This window comes from Leuresthes tenuis, unplaced genomic scaffold, assembly GCF_036924035.1.
Source record: "Leuresthes tenuis unplaced genomic scaffold, fLeuTen1.0.hap1 SCAF_17, whole genome shotgun sequence".
Taxonomy (NCBI): domain Eukaryota; kingdom Metazoa; phylum Chordata; class Actinopteri; order Atheriniformes; family Atherinopsidae; genus Leuresthes; species Leuresthes tenuis.
In genome coordinates this window covers 18,893,578-18,912,505 of record NW_027325371.1, presented here as the reverse complement: position 1 = coordinate 18,912,505, position 18,928 = coordinate 18,893,578, and the positions used below count along the sequence as shown (strand labels likewise).

Genomic DNA, 18,928 nt, shown 5'->3' with positions numbered 1-18,928 from the left:
ACACTTCCTGGGATCTGTTGGTGCCCCTCTCCTAAAGTGGGAGGTCACAGCCCTGTGCACTCCAATTACTACAGACACCAATGTTGCCTTCACTTCTTTCAGCCCTCTGTTTCAGCCCTCTGTTCTCCACCAGTTTTGGAGGTATCTAAAACTTTGACTTGGGGACTTCCAAAATATACTCAGTCCAGATGTTTGTGTACACTGCTGCAGCTACTTGGTTATGTATGCCGTACCTGCCTGCATCTTTTCTAAATATATATTTATATTGTTTGAACTCATGGGTAAAATCAGAGTCCATTAGATTTGTATTCATTTATTTAAAAAAAACATTACAATAGAAAAAAACTTTAAAAAATTGTAAACTGAGATGCAGTACACCTGACCTTCGGTCATACATTGTTCACCTAAAAATGAAGAAAAAAAATCATCTTTTTCCTTTAGTAAATTGTTACTAATATAAACATCACAGTAGTTTTTAATGAACCATGGTTTGCACTGCAGTGTTTTACAGAAATGCCCATAAATATTCGGACAATTACATATTCATGGTTTACATACAACAAGCCCCTTGACTCCGAGCTTTTTATTCTTCTTTGTGTGCTCATCTTTCCGTCCCACTCAAAGCACAACTGAATGGTCTAAATACTCTAAAAAAGGACACCTTGTGTGAGCCCCAAGTCTTATTTTGACAATGCAGTTTTATAGTATAACCTTAAGTGTAGTTAGTTGTCTGAAGCAACATGGTATGATACAGAATTTTCTATGACTAGATCTGAACTATCATCTACCGTCCTTATGTGGTTCAAGGCTTAAATTAATTTGAGTTTATGTCTCTTTTTTGTCTCTTCTGTGGTAGACATCTTCTATAGACTTTAATTATTAAAATGAAAAATAGGTATCTAGGAATGAATATAAGTCTGATATGCCATCATTTGAAATTTTAGGTAGATTTTGAGGCATACATATTAAATAGTAGCCCCTGTGGAGACCTTGCTGTGGCATCGTACCTGTTATGAGCTCCCTAGGGCATCATGGGACCTGAGTTTGAGCTAATGAATAAATACAGTTATACACATGCCACTTTTATTGCAGTCTATCAAGCTCAACCCAGGCTACTGCCCTCTGCTGGCTGTCGATGGCATTGCGCAAAGCTTCCAGCAGCTCCTCAGTGCAGCTCCAGGTGTTGGGCTCTAGAGTGTAGTAAAGCAGGGGCAATGTTTCCAGCTGCAGCTCCTCTGCCTGACACACCTCCTCCATTACACTGTCTTCCCCACAACGTGGAAAAAATTTCCTGTTTTAAGTGTTAGATTAAAAACATATTGTAATAAAAACAAGAGGTTCTGTAAGAAAATGTCTCACTGCCTGTAGATGCAATGTGAATGCCAGATGAGGCTGAATAGCATACAGTTATAATCAGGCAAGAACTTACAATAGCATTAAACTAGTTTTATTTGCAAAGCAAATGAGCATGCACCTACCTCAGCTTTTTGCGCTTTTTATTTTTAGGGCGAATATGGATGACGATGGGATAAATCCCCTGTCTCAGTAAACCTTCAACATTGGGCAGCCCGAGCTCTAGGAGACAATGCCTGTCCTGAACCAGAGATAAAGAGAAAGAACACACACAATGAAGTTAAAAAATGTGCATCCAGCAATAGAGAGGTGAAAAAAACCCCACACCATACTGTTGTTTTTACTTGGCTCATGACATCCTGTATTGACTGCAGCCGTATGCCAAGAGCCTGCTCTGGACTGCTGGAATCCAATAAGAATATGCGCCTGTCTTGTCTCTCTGCAGCTTGAATGGGCTCTAAAAACAGGGAACAGAGGGAGGAGGATGATGCGGTGCATTGTGCGATGGTCACCTGATGAATCACCAACATTTGCTTGCTGATTTTTGTCTGTGAAAGGGATGTGGTGTCTATAGATTGTTGTGCTCACCTGGAGGGCAGGTGTTAAACCTCAAGCCAGACTCTGCTGGTTGCAACAGCCTCTCTATCAGACCACGGGAGAGAAGAGAGGGGGAAAAAATGACCGGACGCTTAGTCTGTAGCTTCACCGGTTGCACCAAACTGTACGGGATTAAATGCTCCTCATGCCCTGTAACAGGAAGGTCATATGTTAGAAGTGCATGATTACAAAAAAATAGGGCTTTATTGAAAGTTGCTTCAGCCCAGTAACATTTGGCTGGCACTTACGCTTGCTGAGTGTGTAAAGGACTTGCTGAGTGGAGCCGATCCCACGGCAGCCGGGATCCACTGCCTTGACCAATCGAACGCGGCCTGGTGTTTTCTTTAGAAACTACAAAAATGTTGAAAAAATGTCTGACACTTAGCATTAAATGTCTTGTATAAGAGCTCAGTTAGGCACCAAAACCGAAATTAAGCATCCCGTTTGGCTAATCTCAATATGAGCCGACTTACCACCTTCTTCTTCAGGTCCTTTTGCTCCAGCGCCATTTTTCGTAACCTTATGAGTAACAGCTGTTGTGCCCTGAGAGAGAAAGTGGTATAATCTAGGTCATTTAGACTCCAATGTGCTGGTGCTTATAAGCTTACTTTTACTACTATCCATACTATATGCTATGATTTATACCAGATCGTAATGTATTTTTCTCTGACTGGCACACCTGTTGTAGTTGGGCATGGTTCCTGTCTGCAGGGCCTTGGCTGTGCTTGGGTCCACCAGGGAACAGTGCCACTGGTATTTTCCTTTGTACCTTGTGTCTGTGACATGTATAATGTCATCGCACGAAACACCCAGACATGGCGGCTCACCATGAGGCTCCACGTTGAGATTGACACGCACAAAGAAGGAGTCAGCACCCATGAATTTAGGCGAAGAAAGCTCGGAGCATAGCTTGGAATAAACTGAAGACAGGAGGCAGAACGGGGCAGATTAGTAACATCATTTTATGTATGTCATGAGGAGAGGTTTATTTTCAAACCTGCTGACTCACCCTCTTGGTTGCTCTGGTGTTTGAGTGTTGAAGGTTCGGTCCACCACTGAAGAGAAAAGTGGGCCACCTCAGCAGTGCATTGACCTAGCAGCACGCTTCCCCCACCAAACAGAACCCGCTCCAGCTAAACAGCAAAAAAACAAAGCTGCATGTTTTCATCTCATTCAAAGTCATCTCTTTCTCTACTTTTTGTTTCTTTCATTTTAAGAGCTTGCATAGGTGACACAACTGCAAAACAGAATTTCACTGTGCCATGTACATATCAGCATGTTAGGCAGAATTTCTTTGCAAATTGTTAATCATGTTTTCTTCACCATACAAACACACACCTCCAGCAGCTCGCTGCCCTCCTTTAGTCCACATTGTTCAGCTGGGGAGCCAGTTTTCACATGGCTGACAAAGATCCCAGTTCGATTCCCTCCAACTATCGTGATACTGTCTGCTAGACTGGCTCTTCTGTTCTTTGGTGAGGTGGGAGGACTTGAAGCAGGTGAGCAGGGAGAGATGGAGTTCCTAACAGATAGCAAAGATAGGCAGCAACAGAGAAGGGTGGTACGACGTGCATTAGGCAAAAGTCCAAGATTATGTTCACGTCTTATAATCAAAAAGTTGGCTTTTTTTTTCTCCACAAATTCGTTAGACTATGTGCTCACATCACAAATATTCACATCAGAATATCTGCACTTCACACAGGTGTATCTGCTACAGAACATATTAAGAACAAACAGCAGGGTAAAAAACCATGACCCTGTCTTAGGAGCAGAACCTTTAACCTTTACAAAACAACTCCCTTAAGACGCTATATTACAATTTGTGAATTAGGTTGTTCAGCTGCATCATCATTCTCCAAATGAGGTTTGGGGAGAGTAGGGTAAGAGACATAACTAATGTGGTCCTTTTGATAAGAAAAATTAAGACAGAAATCCAATGAAAGCAACAAAATTTCAGGATGTTATTATCAGCAGAAATGATCAGAATTCATCTGACAAAAGCGCCCTCTATGAGTAAACTGAACATCTGATTAAAGTTAAATCAAATCAAAGTGAGATTTTAAAGATAATTCTTTCTTTCTTTGAAGCACTAAGTTAAAAATCCATTTTCCTTTTACAAACAACCAGATTTGTTTTCATAAAGCCGACTAAACAGCATGAAACTAACCAAACGAAGAATTAAACAATTTCTTGAACACCAAAGTTGGACCCGTCCCAAAAATGGATCAAAGAAAGTTTGTTGAATAAAGATATATCAAAACTGGAATAGAATGAATAAAGAAATGCCATTTGGCACTGCAGTCAAAACATTAAGCCTGAAACTAAATTAAAAAAATGTAGCAGCCATTACATCTGACATGTTAAAGTTTTATTTTGATGAACAAAAAAAAAACAGTTTTTAAAGGAAATTGGTGCTTATTGCTCCTCCCATTTCTGAAGCCTGGCAGATATTGATGGGTGCTTTCAAAATGAATAGTCAGATAACAATAAAAGTGCATGGTTGGGTCAGCTTGTCCACTGGCTCATCTTACGCCACTCTCCCCTTTATGTTTCAGGAGGAACATGTGAGTGATCGGTTATTATGCAGAAAGATGCCAGTATGGTCGGGGTTTTTCGGCAACTTTTGCTCTCAAATTTGTATGGTGGTACCTGAAAACTCCGGGATTGGGTTGGTGTGAAGAAACTGTGGCCAGGTTGACCAAGTCAGGGGGGAAGAGATGAGAGTGTAGGGAGGTCCAGGAATCCCACAGAGAGGGTTCACTCTGCTCACCTGAAAACACCAGGAAGAGTTGCACTTACAACGTTCGACATGAAAAAAAATAGAAAACAATAACAATAACAACAATAACAACAACAATTTTGATAGTCATGTCAAATATACCTGTAATGTTATCATTTTCATCGCTACCCCAGGAGTCCATGTCAAACCTTTGAGGGAAGACACAAGAAGGATGCTAATAAAATGAAAACAAGGTGAAATTTTAGGAAGAATGAGCCAATTACCCACTCTGTGTTAAACCGTCGGTTGATGGAGTTCGCACAAGGAGGAAAGGGAAAAGTGGAGAGGCGATTGATTTCCTTTTCATCGTCATTTGTCTGAGGGGACAGAGGTAACCACTGATATACTGACGATTGTGAGCCCCAGTTAATTTGCTTAAGTCAAGAGCTTTGAAACTCACTGATGACAGGAGATTCTCCTCCGAGGTGGAACGTGAACCTGTGAATCAGCACAGGGGGCGTTGAGATTTAGTAACCCTCATCTCTCAGCCCAGTTATGAGCTACTTTATGTAGACAAAAGAATAAATGCAAATTCCATTTTCCCAAAAAAAACTAAAGAAGAAACTTCCAGCAATCAGTACAGACAACTTACCCTCCGAGTTGTCATTGGCTTGGCCACTAGAGGGCGTCTGGGGCACAGAAAATGTGGGTTAATAGTTTGACTTCACAACTAGTCAGCGATACCATACGGGTAGAAACATGTCAAGGTTTGCATAAGAATGACTTGCTGCTAAATACAATAACATCCTAGCTTAGCTGAAGAAATTTGACGTGCAGATGCTGCATTCCTTACGTAACACAATAACAGCAGGAGAAAACGTGTTTGTGCAGGACAAGCAGAGCTGTGACTTGCGGATACGATGTCTTACAATATGCAAGGAAGTATTTACACTACATCCACAGAGACTAAACACAAATACAAAGCATACAAACACCAGAACATCACTGATTTTACATATGGATTATAACTAGAGCAGTGGTAATCCTGCTGTCAATTAGCTAAGTAAATTTGTGACGTCGATGAGGGAAAAAAACAACAGCACTGACCTTTCTTTGAACCAGATGGGTGCCGCTAGCCTGGGGGCTCAGATCCAGGTGAAGGGAACAGCAAGGTCCAAAGCACTGATCCTCACTCCACAGAGACAGGTGGGACTGGGGCGCAGACAGGGAATAATAGATGTTTATGAAGGTCTATGTTGGCATTGAGAGGACAGTTCTGTGTCTACTTACACAGTGCAGACAGGGGCTGTGCTCCACTTGCTCCCGGCATCTCTCCCGCTCTCTTTCCAGCTCTCTCTCTTGTTGTTCCAGGCTGGCCTGCAGCTCTGCAATCCGTTTACGCAGACGGTTCTTATCCAGCAGACAGTCGGTGTACTCCAGCTGCAGGCTGTCTCGACTACGCAGAGCCTGATGAAAAGATGACAAAAAAAAAGGCAGAAAATGACATGCTTGAATGCTGTAAGAATTAGTTAGAGCAGCTTTAAAATAATGCAGTGCATATAAATAAAATGCCCTGAGGAAATTCTGAGATGGTAAGAAACTTTGTTGTCAGTGCCCTGAAAAAACATTCAAACTCTTTGAAGTTTTTTTCCCTATTTCATTGCAATACACCTGTAATTCAAAGGGACATGTTTCAGGATTTTATGTAATGAATCAAATTTGGTGAATTAAGTTAAAAGTAGCACAATTCACCCTCTTAGTTTTGAAACCCAAAGTTATAAGCAGCACAATACAAATGAAAGAGTTCTCCAAACACGTCAGAAACAAAGTTCTGGAGGAGTACAGATTGAGGTTGGGTTATGAAAAAAACCTGAAAACTTTGTATATCATCCATAGCACCATTAAATCTATAATCAATATTAAGAAAGAATATGGCACCACAACAAATTTATCAAGAAATGACAAGCTGACAAAATCCACAGACCATGCAATAAGGGCTTTAATCTAAGAAGTAGCAAAGACGCCAAAGGTAACAATGAAGGAACTACAAACTGTCTGTCCATGGGACCAGTTTAAGTACTCCACCAGAATCATCTTCGTGGCTTAAAAAAAGAAACATGTTTGGACCAGACTGAGAGACTCCCTTAAATCAGAGGAAGAAGGTACTTTAGTCAGATGAGACTAAAACTGAACCTTTAGAGCATCAAGGAAAACACAACATGTGGCAGAAACCCACGACCCCAGGAGCACTATGCTAACAGTGAAGCACGATAGTGGTACCATCATGTTGTGGTAATGTTTTTCATCAGTGGGTCATGGAAGACTGGTGAGAACTGTGCAAAATATAGTCAAACCCATGAGGAAAACCAGCATCAAGAACCTGAGATAAAGGTTGTTCAATTAGAGTGGCTAAATGTGCCAAACTCATATAGAACTCAGATATACACTAAAAGGCCTGCAGCTGTCAGCTGAAGAAAAAGCTCAGCATAGTATTGACCTTGGAGGGGTGAATACTTGTGTCGCTCAAGTTTTAATTTTTCCCAATGCCTTATTACTTTCATAGTTTTATTTTGCACAGTTGAAATACTTAGCACCTTCAAAATGGCAGGTATGTTGTGTTGACCAAATAATACAAGCCCTGCAAAAATCCACGGTAGCTCCAGGGTTGTATGACACGCCTGTCCATGGGTTGGGGTTTGAAGGCATGTTTGGGGTTGAAGGCACTGTCCACTTGTTAACCACGAGGCCAGACTGAATTAACTCCCCCCTCTGTTCACACTGACCTGGTCTCTCTCCTTTTCCAATTCCATGATTTGGTTGAAATAAGACACACTCCTCTTCTGCTCTGTCTCCCAGTCCAGCTGGAGAGTCCTCACTTTCAGCTGCAGCTGCTCACACTGTGACTCCAACTGAAAACACAGTTTGCGATTACACAATTTATTTAAAAGCAGAACAATCCAGTTTACAGTGTAGAAAAAAATAGGCTAATCGTGAAATATATGAATGCCTTAGCGACAACTTAACCTAGTTAATCTAATGATTATGGCAATGTGCTCCAGCCCTTCACCTTGTCCCTGACCTCCTCAGCATTCTGTTGTTCCCCCTGTAGTCTTGTGATGATATCACACAGTTCTTGTCTTTGCTCTGCGGCCTCTCTGCGGTCCTGCTGCAGAATATCCATCAGAGCCTGAGATTAAGAGAACCATTATTTATAGAAACACACTAAAAAAAGCAAAACAAATATGTTTTTAAAATGATAAAATGATCATAAACATACAATGACTCCATTGGATGGAACTAAGTTCATTCTTTGAGCTCCTGTCCTGTCAGTTTTCTGAACCTCAATGCGATGCAGCGGCTTCTCAGGTAGAGCAGGTGGGGAGCCATTGATTCCATTGCAGACAGAGTTGTTCGTTTTGGTCTTTTCCGGAGTATCAGTTGTTTGTTTGTCTGCTTCTGTCAACCTGGACTTTAGCTCCTCTACCTGTTTGAAGGAAGAGCAAAACTAAATTACCCCAACACATTTTTTTTCAATATTCTTCTGTCTGTGGTGTTAGGTAACAGGAGCATTACTCGCTGTCTGGTTCCACTGGAGGAGGCTAGAAAGCCGGTGTAACAGACTGAGATTATAGGTGGAATTGTGCATCTGGATAGCAACTCTGTTAATATTGTTATTATCATTTAAGGCGCCGATTCCAATGTTTTGAGTAATTTGCAACACAGTGGCTCACATCTGACATGCTCTGACAGCACACAGATTAAATAAATGTGGCTGATGACATCTACACAAGTGCTCTGTTTCGCTCTGGTTGCAGCTGCGTGCCAGCTGAAGCAGTTTCTATTAAACTGCCTTGGGCACAGTTATTTCCTGACTTTTCATGCCATCAAGCAAAACATGATGGAATTTTCTCTTCCCTTGTACCTATAGTGCTCCTTACCTACCCACCTACCTGCCTTAACAGTTCCCTCTCACGAGTAGTTGCTTTGCCCTGCTCCTCCAAAGCCCTGGAGTACTTCACAGCCTGCTCCAGGTGTCTGTCCTTTAGTTTTCCAAGCTCTCGACTGGCCAACTCCGAGTCCTGACGCAGCCTTGAGATCACAGATCAGTGCATAAATTCTTACCATTTCAGATGATGACGATGATGAAAAACAATGCACGGAATAAGTATAGCTACCAATATAAATCTGTTAGTCTCTTGTTTGTTTGCTTAACTGCCTGTCTCTGAGACAGCCTGCATGCAATGCATATAGCTTACAGGAACAAACTAAACCTTCTGGTGAAGTGATACAAACCTTTCAAGCTGCAGTCTGTCATGCCGTAACTCCTGAGCTTTACGTTCAGCTCTGCTACGCTCCTCCTCCGCCATCCGACAGCGGTGAGACAGGCGACGCTCACACAGACGGCTGTTTCGAAGCTGCTCCATCAGTTTACGCACCTCCAGCAGCAGAAACTGAGTCAAACCCTCTGGACCTTCCTCATCTGGGGAGAAAAAAACAGTCAGAGGTTGTTATCACGGAGGCTATTGTGCAAATTGTAATCTCATTCTCAAAATAGAAACTTGTTTAATGTGTGAGGACAAAAAAAAAGATGTATAGTTAGATTAGATGCTACGTAGATGTTTGGTTTTGTGATCAAAAATATTTCAGCTGTGTTCTTTCTGTGTAATATTCTCTGAATTCCTTTGCATCCTGTTGGGCATCATAATAACTTTCTCAAAGAGCTCGGAGCTCAGCTTTGCAGTAATTACTATCTTGATAACAAGGAGATAACATAAGATACAAGTTTCTGAATCTAAAAGATAGCTGTTATCTGCTTTTTATGTGCATGTCTCTAAATGTTCTTGCTGCTCTTATAAAAATGTGAAGACACGACTTTTAAAAGTTTGATGTCTGTGTAGATGCCCACCAAATACAAATGGGACAAAGAATATTTTGGGGCATCAAGATGAGAAAACGTCTAAAACCAACAAGTGGATTTGTTTCCAATCAATTTAAATATCTACATTTTTTACTGAAATATTTCAGTAGTCTTCTAAGACTGATGCAAATGCGAGCATTTATTTCCAACGATTTAAATGAAAATGCAAATGGTCTGCAGCCCTAAGTCTAACCAATGGGAGAAGATGCTACTTCTAAACTACCTGAAACGCCTGCCTGAAACGTTTGTAATCCAGGCTTTTCTTCCACTACTAATCTATAGTCCCAAACGTGTTTGAGTAATAAAAAGTGTTTGGATTGGCACTGTACATCAACATGAAACAAACGTGATTAATGCCTGCCTAATGACTAGTTGCCTCGCAGTTTTGATCCGATAATCAATCAGAGCAGACTGAGCTTTTTGGGAGGGGGGCCTTAAAGAGACATGAGCTACAACAGAACATTTAAAACATAGGGTGACAAGAGATGCTATGCACTATATGAAGAAAAACAACAAGCTTTTTGAATATTAGCACATGCCAACCTAATCTTATAGACGCTCAAAACAAAATGTTGAAGCTGTAAGTGAGCATCACAAGAGCTCTTTCATTTATAGAACATCCTAACATGTCAAGGGTGGAATGCTCTCTCCGGGTCGGGAATGAGATCCTTCCCCAAGTGGAGGAGTTCAAGTATCTCGGGGTCTTGTTCACGAGTGAGGGACGAATGGAGCGGGAGATTGACGGGCGGATCGGTGCGGCGTCTGCAGTGTTGCGGGCTCTGCACCGACCCGTCGTTGTGAAGAGGGAGCTGAGCCAGAAGGCGAAGCTCTCTACTTACTGGTCAATCTACGTTCCCATCCTCACCTATGGTCACGAGTTGTGGGTAGTGACCGAAAGAACAAGATCGCGAATACAAGCGGCCGAAATGGGTTTCCTCCGCAGGGTGTCTGGGCTCTCCCTTAGAGATAGGGTGAGAAGCTCAGTCATCCGGGAGGGGCTCGGAGTAGAACCGCTGCTCCTCCGCATTGAGAGGAGTCAGATGAGGTGGCTCGGGCATCTGGTTAGGATGCCCCCTGGACGCCTCCCTGGTGAGGTGTTCCGGGCACGTCCCACTGGGAGGAGACCCCGGGGAAGACCCAGGACACGCTGGAGAGACTATGTCTCTCGGCTGGCCTGGGAACGCCTCGGGGTCCCCCCGGAAGAGCTGGAGGAAGTGGCCGGGGACAGAGACGTCTGGGTTTCTCTGCTCAAGCTGCTGCCCCCGCGACCCGACCCCCGGATAAGCGGCAGATGATGGATGGATGATGGATGGACCTAACATGTCATGCAAGTGTTTTAGTGACTTTTCTTAAGCCTGACGTTAATTTAAAAGTCTACTGTGTCTTTTTCTGCCCCCATATTCTATCAGTCTAGAGAAATCCCTGCTTGCCCAGTATGAGGGAGCATCGCTGCGTAGGCTGTTCTCCAGTCAGCTGTGTGTACTGGTCTGGATGGTAAAACTCCAGCGACTCCATGAAGGCCTGAAGGCCGCGCTGTCCCTGACCCCGAAGAATGTCCAGCAAGCGACCTGCCGGACAAAAGAGGAAAAAAAGGTCAGAGCAACTTTCCCAGGCATAACATTAAGGAGTTACATGTTAAAAGAAGAATATACTTTCAAGCCCACCCCACAGAACTGTAAACTTCCACAGCTGAAACAGTGTACCCACCAAAATGCTTTGATAGTGCCATCACCGCTGTAGTTCATAGGCTTTTCAAACATAGCCATGATTAATGGCTGATAAATGAGAAACAGTGTGAGCTCAGTGTTGGGTCAGATGTAGAAATTTTATTGGCAACATATACCCATTTTTATCGTCTTTATCTTGGTTCCCTCCTCATTCTGTCAATTACTTACATCATCCTCTAACTGTCTAAGTTCCTGTGGGTTTATCTCGCTGCAACGCTTATCTTTTCTTCTTCCTGGCTGACAGCATGGTCATTCACTTGAGTGTCTCTTCATTATGAGTTTTACAAAAGAACCACCTAGTATACATGTATTATGTTTACCTAGATCATTTAATACTACTGTTTTTTTTAGTCTTTTAAGCAAAGAAACAGCTGAAAGACATTAGTTTTGTCTTCATTTCCCTATGATTTATTTCATAAAGGGCTAGATAGTCATGAAAAAGAACAAACACTCTCTTTCACAAGGTTTTATGTATCGGGACATAATAAAAAATTATTTGGTCCCAGAGACCTAAGCTGTGCTGCTATGTTCCTGTTAAAGAGAAGAGGTTCTCTTCTATAAGCCTTCCAAATAAGTCATACTTGTTCAGGCTTTTTCCAATCATACTGTCGTGAACGTTCATATTTAGCGCGTTAACTGAACTTGCTGAGACGACTGGCGACTGTCTTGAATGTTTTCCACATATAAATAATCCTTCTTATCATAGATTGATGGACTCCCGATAGGAAATAGTCTGATAACGTTCCAGACTGATGGGTAGCAGCAATTGCTTCCCTAAGATCATCATAGATCTTAGACGGTTTTCACACACAACTTTTTGGATTAGCTTTTGTTGATTAAATAATAACATAGTGTAATAGGTCATGCGTTGCTGTTCATCTGAGGTTGTATCAGATGATTTTAATATGTCTGATATGGAAACCCATATGATGGAAAGAGATTGTACTTTCTTTTTCACAAGATTGGCAATCCCAGAAAAATCCCAGGTCTTTCATGTAGCATAGACATAGATGTATGGCTACTGTGATATGAAGGGCAACCTAATAACTCTTAAGCAAATGTCTTCACTGTATAATCTCAAAACAAATTTGGGGAGGACTATATGTGAACATGGGTATTATATTTGTGTGCTCAGACTTGAATTATGACTCAGAAGTCGTCAGCAGTTTAAGGGCTTTAGTTGTGTTCATAAGACTGAACAGTCCAACTCAACAGGACAAACGACCTATTCTTTTACACCGTGCTGCATATCTTTACCTCATCTTCCACTCTTTGAATTTGATGGACTTTTCTATTACATGCAAGTTTTTAAAACTCGCAAATCTAATTACAATGTTGGACTTTGATGATTTTAAAACCACAGGTAGAGAATTTGTAGGTGAATGTCTAACATTTCCAGATCCAGTTCTACGGTCATTTATGTGATGATGAAACAAATCAAACCAATCATTTCATCTAAAACCGCTTATTTTCTGAGCAAACTCTCACCAGCCTTGCTGATGCGCAGAGGGTACAGCGTGGAGTTGAGCACTTCGTCCTCATCCTGCTCATCGATGACCTTGCACTGGCGCAGATACGGGGTGAGCTTGGCCGGGTGGAGGATGCGGGTGAGCTTGTGTCGCACTCCCTCCACGCGATCCCACAGCTCCTCGCAGCGCTCCTCCGACCACGGGAGGGAAGAACGTGCCTCCTCCTGAACTACATCACACTCCTCCCAAACTGTGATACCTGCAGACGACACAAAACTTCACATTTCAAGACATTGGTAGAAGAGTTTTGTTATGTATGAAATGTACATTTAAGTCGGAGAATAGGCATTAATGTGTACTTTTTTTTATTTACATTGAATACCATTCATTTTCATGTTTGCTACTGTGGACCATGTGTTATGGTCCCATTTCAACCATATAAAGCAGACTTAGAGACAACCAGTCATAGACTAAATACTTTTCCCACTGAAAATTCCACTGGAGTTTGTTTTTGTCTGACTACTTTTATCTATATCTCTGCCACCATCAAAAGAGGATTCACTGTAGTTTGTTGCTTTGTCTCATTTTAACACAAATAAGCCTTTATGAACTATTTCAAAATAACTTAAGAGAGCTTACTGAAACTACCAATATGGTAATTTTATTTCCTCAACACAAAGTGTCTCTAAATAAATATTTGGAAAGGATTATTAGCTCTGCTACATGGTGAGGTAATGAGATGGAGTTCCTTACTGGAAATATTCCAAGGAATGCTCTGGGGGAATAATTCCTAACAAAAAACACCAGCTTGAAGCTTTTTCCCTGGATGATATGATATGGTCTTAAAGCTCCAAACGACAACAAATCTTCGGTGAGGTGTTCTTCAAATTAAAAGTAGCTTAAATAAAACAGCAGTTTAAATGAGGTGGACCAAAGGGTCTGGTGCTGTGCGGGTCACAGAGGTGGGGGAGGACTCTTTGTAGGTCATTGTCTCAGAGTGCAGGAATGAAAACACTTCCATGACTCATGTCACACACCTAAAAACACACGAGAGGACCACAGACAAAAGCTTTCTCAGCTCAATTCACTTCAGAAAGCAATAAGAGAAAGTAAACATGACTGAAGTAGCAGGAATTTGTAGGTACACATATATTTAAAACAGATTTTTTCAGATTTACCTACATGTAAGAGGTAGTGAGGTGGTCTCTCTTTTTTTGTTGTTGTACTGTTGCAGTGTAAAGACATTTTCAATGTCCAGACATAAACTGATGAGACAGCTACACTTTAACAACACAAAAACCTTTGTTCCCACGAGACCTGCAGTGGATCCTGCATTTCAATGACTGACCTAAAGGCAAATCAGTCTTTGGATTGTTATTTATCGCAGCTCTCTGTTGTTAACAGTTAAATTGGGTGAAGCAAGTGCCAGCAGCAGCTTTCTGCAGCTCATCAGCGCTAACAGGCAGGTCAAGGCATGTTGGTCTGGAATCTCTGTCATTACCCCTAAAACAGTCTATTCAGGTCACAATGTGGTTCTTAGAAATCTATACGGTTAAAGAAAACATGTTTATAAAGAGAAAAACTGTCCTGGACTTACCATCATCTCAGCGATTTAAAATAGGTGCTCTGCGGTAAGAATCCTTTATATTCGGACTAAGAATCAGTGGCACAGAATTGTGCTCTAATAACAAAATAAGAAATAAAAAAAAGGCAACTAATGACAATAACTTTTCATCTTACTGTTCAACAGTCCTTTTATATAACTGGACTTGATTAAATTTCATCTATGCTTTGACTTTTCTTGTTTCAAAACTCAATAAAATCAAATATATATACATATTTTTACTATGTCAGGTGGTTTGTCTCCAATAAAAGAGTCAACATATAATGGGACGTTTGGAAAGACATAAAATGGAAATCAGTGTTTAACATGACTGGATATATGCTGTCAGTCGTAAGAAATTCCAAGGGGTTTTAATAAAGTTGTGAGAAATTAGCCAAAAAAGTGAGTAGATTCAAGGAGCTTGACTGATTGCCCTTGATTTTTAACATTAGACATTGCATTGCAAACCTGCGCGTATCTGCTTACTATTATTTTCATATCACTTAATTTTGTTGCCACAGATTGAAATCCGGACTTGAAAACATCACCACTGATATCTCTAACAGAATTAAAGCGCTCTTCTGCCGCCGTTTAACGCGCAGCTCTGACGTTACTGATTGTTGGAACAGTTGCAAGTCTGTCAATTATTTCCCTGTGACACATTGCAACGATCAGTATGATCATTAAGAATGAGATACTGCACTATACCGAAATACTGAAATCTTAAATGTTGACTTACCACTCATGTCCTCTTTCTGTAAGTATGAGACCAAGTAAAGACCGGTGTACTCAAGTCTTCGATATCACATACAAATACTAGTCACGAGTGAAACCGAGGAGTGAAGTCAGAGGATGTGGGCGCCTCCTCACTCCTCGTACACGCAGGTCCCTCCTTAACGCACGCACATGTAGGCGCACCGTGCTCCAAATGAGCCACTCTGACAACCAGCCCAGAGGTGGGGAAGAAAGTCACTCGCTCGTAACCTCTTCGTCGATACTTGACAGTAATTGGCACGTATGGTTCGATGGAAAGCCAGTATTTGTTCAGTGGAGTCCTCAAGCACTAGATGGCGCTTTCATCTAATGCTTGTCGTCTCACAAAGCCACATAAACTATGAGGTGCAATAGTGTGAAACATAGGGAAACCCATTTGTAACATAAAATGTCTGGAAGACAATGTGACTCATCAGCGTTAGGAATCACCCTCCAGGTGTTCCTTAACAATCAAATGCTTGCCTTATTAAACATGAGGCAGAGGTCTGATTTCTATGACTGTGTCCTGATTAGTAACCATTTTCTGAAGAAAACCTGTTGTGGTCTGTTACATCACAACACAATGAAACAGAGTTTCACCCTGGCAGAAGTTTAATGCTTGTTGACCTATTATATGGCTAAACTGTCTCTTGAACATACAACAGACTGACTGTAACTAATGGAGATAAGTGTTGGACTATAAACTGGACAGCAGAGCCACCCACTCAGGAAATGACACAAAGCTGAAAACAAGTACAGACAAGTGCAAAGATAATTATGTTACAGGTGTGCAATATACTGTATTCACAATAATACAGCCTAATGAGCATTGTGTTTGTGTCATGATTAAAGCTGTGCACATTTAGAGGTGAAACGCTACGAAAATAGCAATGAAAGGCTTTGTTTGATATCTATCTGATGTAAATTATGTGTAAGAATCACAAATTAAGAAGCTATACATGACAGGGTGAAATTTGTCATGTCTTCCAGTTACAATATGAAGGCAGACGGGAAAGTATGCACGCAAAGGCAGAAGAATGAACCTCTTTTTTTGGCATGTGTACAGGAAATGTAAGACTCCTCCATCTCTGGGCCTCCCCTGAATAAACGCTGCTGAGAGACTGTGTTCACTACTGTAGATAGATGTAAAGGAGAAACTACGTGCTCTCACCTTCCACCACAATACAGAAAATAGATGAAAATTCTGAAAGTAACCTGTCTGGTTATTTGTGCTGCAATTAAAATAGACTTTGCATCAGGGCACTCTCTGTGACTGGGTTGTGGGTCTTTCACACACTTAACAAAGAGTGTGGCTTTCGATTTGTGTCACATTATTCTCAAAGATTGCATCAAGTTTGTATGGAGACTATATGTTTTTATAAAGTTTTAGCTGTCAATCCGCTAAATAGCTTTGAATATGGGGAGTTTATAAATAGGAGAGAGAATGGCTCTGATTAAAAAGCTCAGCTTCCTCCTTCCTCTGTCCTGCTCTGTTCTTCCTCCTTTTGTTTTGTCTCCTCTCTGCTCCACTGTCCTCTGCAGAAAGAACAGTCCATCCTCCAGCAGCGTCTGGAGAGGGAGGGCAGCAGTGGATGAGCATTCCTGTTTCTGTCTCTGAGGTGACGGCGACACAGAGGAGCCATTGATAGGAGGACTGGACCCCACAGTTTACTCATGCTGGCATTACTCCGCCGGCTAATTCAGACAGAAATTGGCCAGTCAGAATTCTTCAAGTTCACTTTACACTTTAAGTTTTTTGTTTTATTATGTTTTTTTTTCTCATTTTTTTCTTTTTCAGACAGCAAGCAGGGATAAGTAAGTTTAAACAAGCAAGGACTGTGCTCATCCAACAGCTTTACTGGCTGTGGTTGTTATCAGTCACTGTTACAATTAGTCAGATAAAATTGCACCAGTGTCAGTTACTTTTATTTCTTTCTTCATTCCATTCTGTTCCCGCTCACAACACAACAGGCTTGGCTCTTCATCCCCCCCCCCCCCCCCCGACACCACCCATGGTTCCATCTATGAGTCAAGCCTGGCGGCGATACAGAATTGCTCCTTTGTGCTCGTGAAGAATGTGTCTTTTCTGGCTTTTTTTGGAAAACAGAGGCAGAGAAAGCGTCTGGTGGGGGTATTAGTGACTGAGAGATTTAAGTCTGATGACAAGTGATTTATGCTTCCTTTGTGGGCAGGATGTTGGGACAGTAGTTTTCACTACTGTTCAGGCTGTTGGTATATTGCCAATAAATACCATAGGACAAAGTGGAGATCATAAGTGATTAATGAATTAGGCACAAATAGTATGCACGTGTTAAACTTGTAAAAAGGAAGATATGCTACATATCACCAAGTACTAATGCTGTGCTAAGACACTTGTGGTCCATGCGGTTAGTTCTGCACGTCTTCTCACAGGGAACACTAGTGAGATGGAATGAGGTCTTGTAAATATCCCAAATTAATATAAAGCAATTTCCTGTTTAACATGGACTCAACATCAGTAACACCATGGAGACAGAGTTAAGGGAGGAATTCTTGTTGAAGCAAACAAGAAGCTCAGAAAAACAACAACGTGAAGTTACAACCAAGGAGTGTTTATTTGTGACTGCAGGAACTTGAACTCGAGGATGATTTTCATAACCTATATGGTGAAATGTTGTGTGTACCCACACAGGAAGAGTTTGATTTTCTTTTCTTTTTTAAATGCATGAATTTGAAGATAAAACATTCTTTTCATAATGTTAAGCAAGAGTTGTGATTTTAGAGTGACAATAAAGAAAAGGAGCACCCTGCAAGGAAATAGCAAAGTGTTTTCAGTTGCCTTTTTCTCAGGTCTTGTTATTAAGAAATAACAGTTAATAGGAATGATGGTTGAGCTATGAGCCTTTTTTAGTGAAGTGCTGGGAGAATTGTCAGGAAAAACAATTCAAACCCTTTACTGACTGCAAAAAGACCTTCAGAGAGACTTCTTCTGTTCTGCTGTGTTGTGACTTTTACACAAATATGATCCTTATGGAAGAGTCATCAGAAGGTACATTTCTCTATGTTCCCAAAACAAAATTCAGCTAAATAAATTTGCATTTGCATTTCATATCATGGTTGTGTGTGTGTGAGCACCCAAAAGCAGACAGGCAGGTGAGACAGAACAAACCGAAGTGTTGAAGTGGCAGCAAGTCCACAGACACAAATCCAAAACACAAGGCAGGGAGAAAAACTAGTTTGGCACGAGTAATGGCACACAACTAGAATGAAAATGAGGATCTGGCAAGGAACAGAACATACACCAACCCTGGTGTGTATATTCTGTGGGAGGATAACACCCAGCACAGTGCAGATGCGTTTTTTAGTAAACTACAACCAGGTGAGTGACAGCTGCACAAAGTAAAAGGAACGGACTCTGCAAAAACAAAACAAGAGTGTGGAACATATAAATATGGTAAACACTAACTGAGTACAGAACCGGAGTAAAACAACAATATAAGATTAACAAGATAAACTGAGCTAAAGTAGAAGATCTAATGACAGCTGGCGACAGAAATCATAAACCATGACGATGTAAACAAGTCAGATGCATTTTATCAGCATGTCCTTTGAAATAACAAAGTTTAATTGAAGTGTTTGCCTGCAATAAGAAAAGTAATGTTTAGAGATAATAGCACCAAGAAATTCATAAAGCAACCTCTCCAACTGTCAGCACAGGAGTGGATCTATCATGCACAGGGAAGATTTCACCGAAAGAATGATTCAAATGAACAGCAGATAAACCTGGAAGAAAACATTACATCATCTGGA

At 41.3% G+C, this 18,928-nt stretch overlaps 1 protein-coding gene across 4 annotated transcripts; it reads right to left on the bottom strand.

The window, feature by feature from the left end:
* Positions 1-459: 459 nt before the first annotated feature.
* LOC140273240 (caspase recruitment domain-containing protein 10) lies at positions 460-15,387 on the bottom strand. 4 transcript variants are annotated; one of them, XM_072368757.1, is made up of 24 exons: positions 15,126-15,387; positions 12,803-13,042; positions 11,018-11,155; positions 8,963-9,149; positions 8,620-8,758; positions 7,947-8,153; positions 7,749-7,856; positions 7,453-7,578; positions 5,960-6,136; positions 5,777-5,881; positions 5,322-5,358; positions 5,130-5,167; positions 4,958-5,046; positions 4,832-4,878; positions 4,600-4,720; positions 3,289-3,472; positions 2,960-3,083; positions 2,630-2,870; positions 2,424-2,493; positions 2,199-2,301; positions 1,942-2,100; positions 1,698-1,810; positions 1,479-1,594; positions 460-1,291 (listed from the first exon to the last, which is right to left on the bottom strand). In XM_072368757.1, the coding sequence occupies exons 1-24, from the start codon at positions 15,130-15,132 to the stop codon at positions 1,084-1,086; spliced, it is 3,084 nt and encodes a 1,027-aa protein (XP_072224858.1). In that variant the 5' UTR covers positions 15,133-15,387; the 3' UTR covers positions 460-1,083. The 4 variants fall into 4 exon arrangements, with proteins under 4 accessions (XP_072224858.1, XP_072224855.1, XP_072224857.1 ...); XM_072368754.1 differs by having other exon boundaries at positions 7,737-7,856; positions 15,126-15,386; XM_072368756.1 differs by having other exon boundaries at positions 2,199-2,292; positions 7,737-7,856; positions 15,126-15,386.
* Between the last annotated feature and the right edge of the window lie 3,541 nt (positions 15,388-18,928).

Excerpts from the sequence above, each read along its gene's own strand:
- LOC140273240 (XM_072368754.1), bottom strand. Across the intron at positions 4,879-4,957 it reads AACCGACGGTTTAACACAGA|GTTTGACATGGACTCCTGGG; the intron begins GTGGGTAATTGG and ends CTTCCCTCAAAG. Across the intron at positions 1,811-1,941 it reads GTTTAACACCTGCCCTCCAG|AGCCCATTCAAGCTGCAGAG; the intron begins GTGAGCACAACA and ends CCCTGTTTTTAG.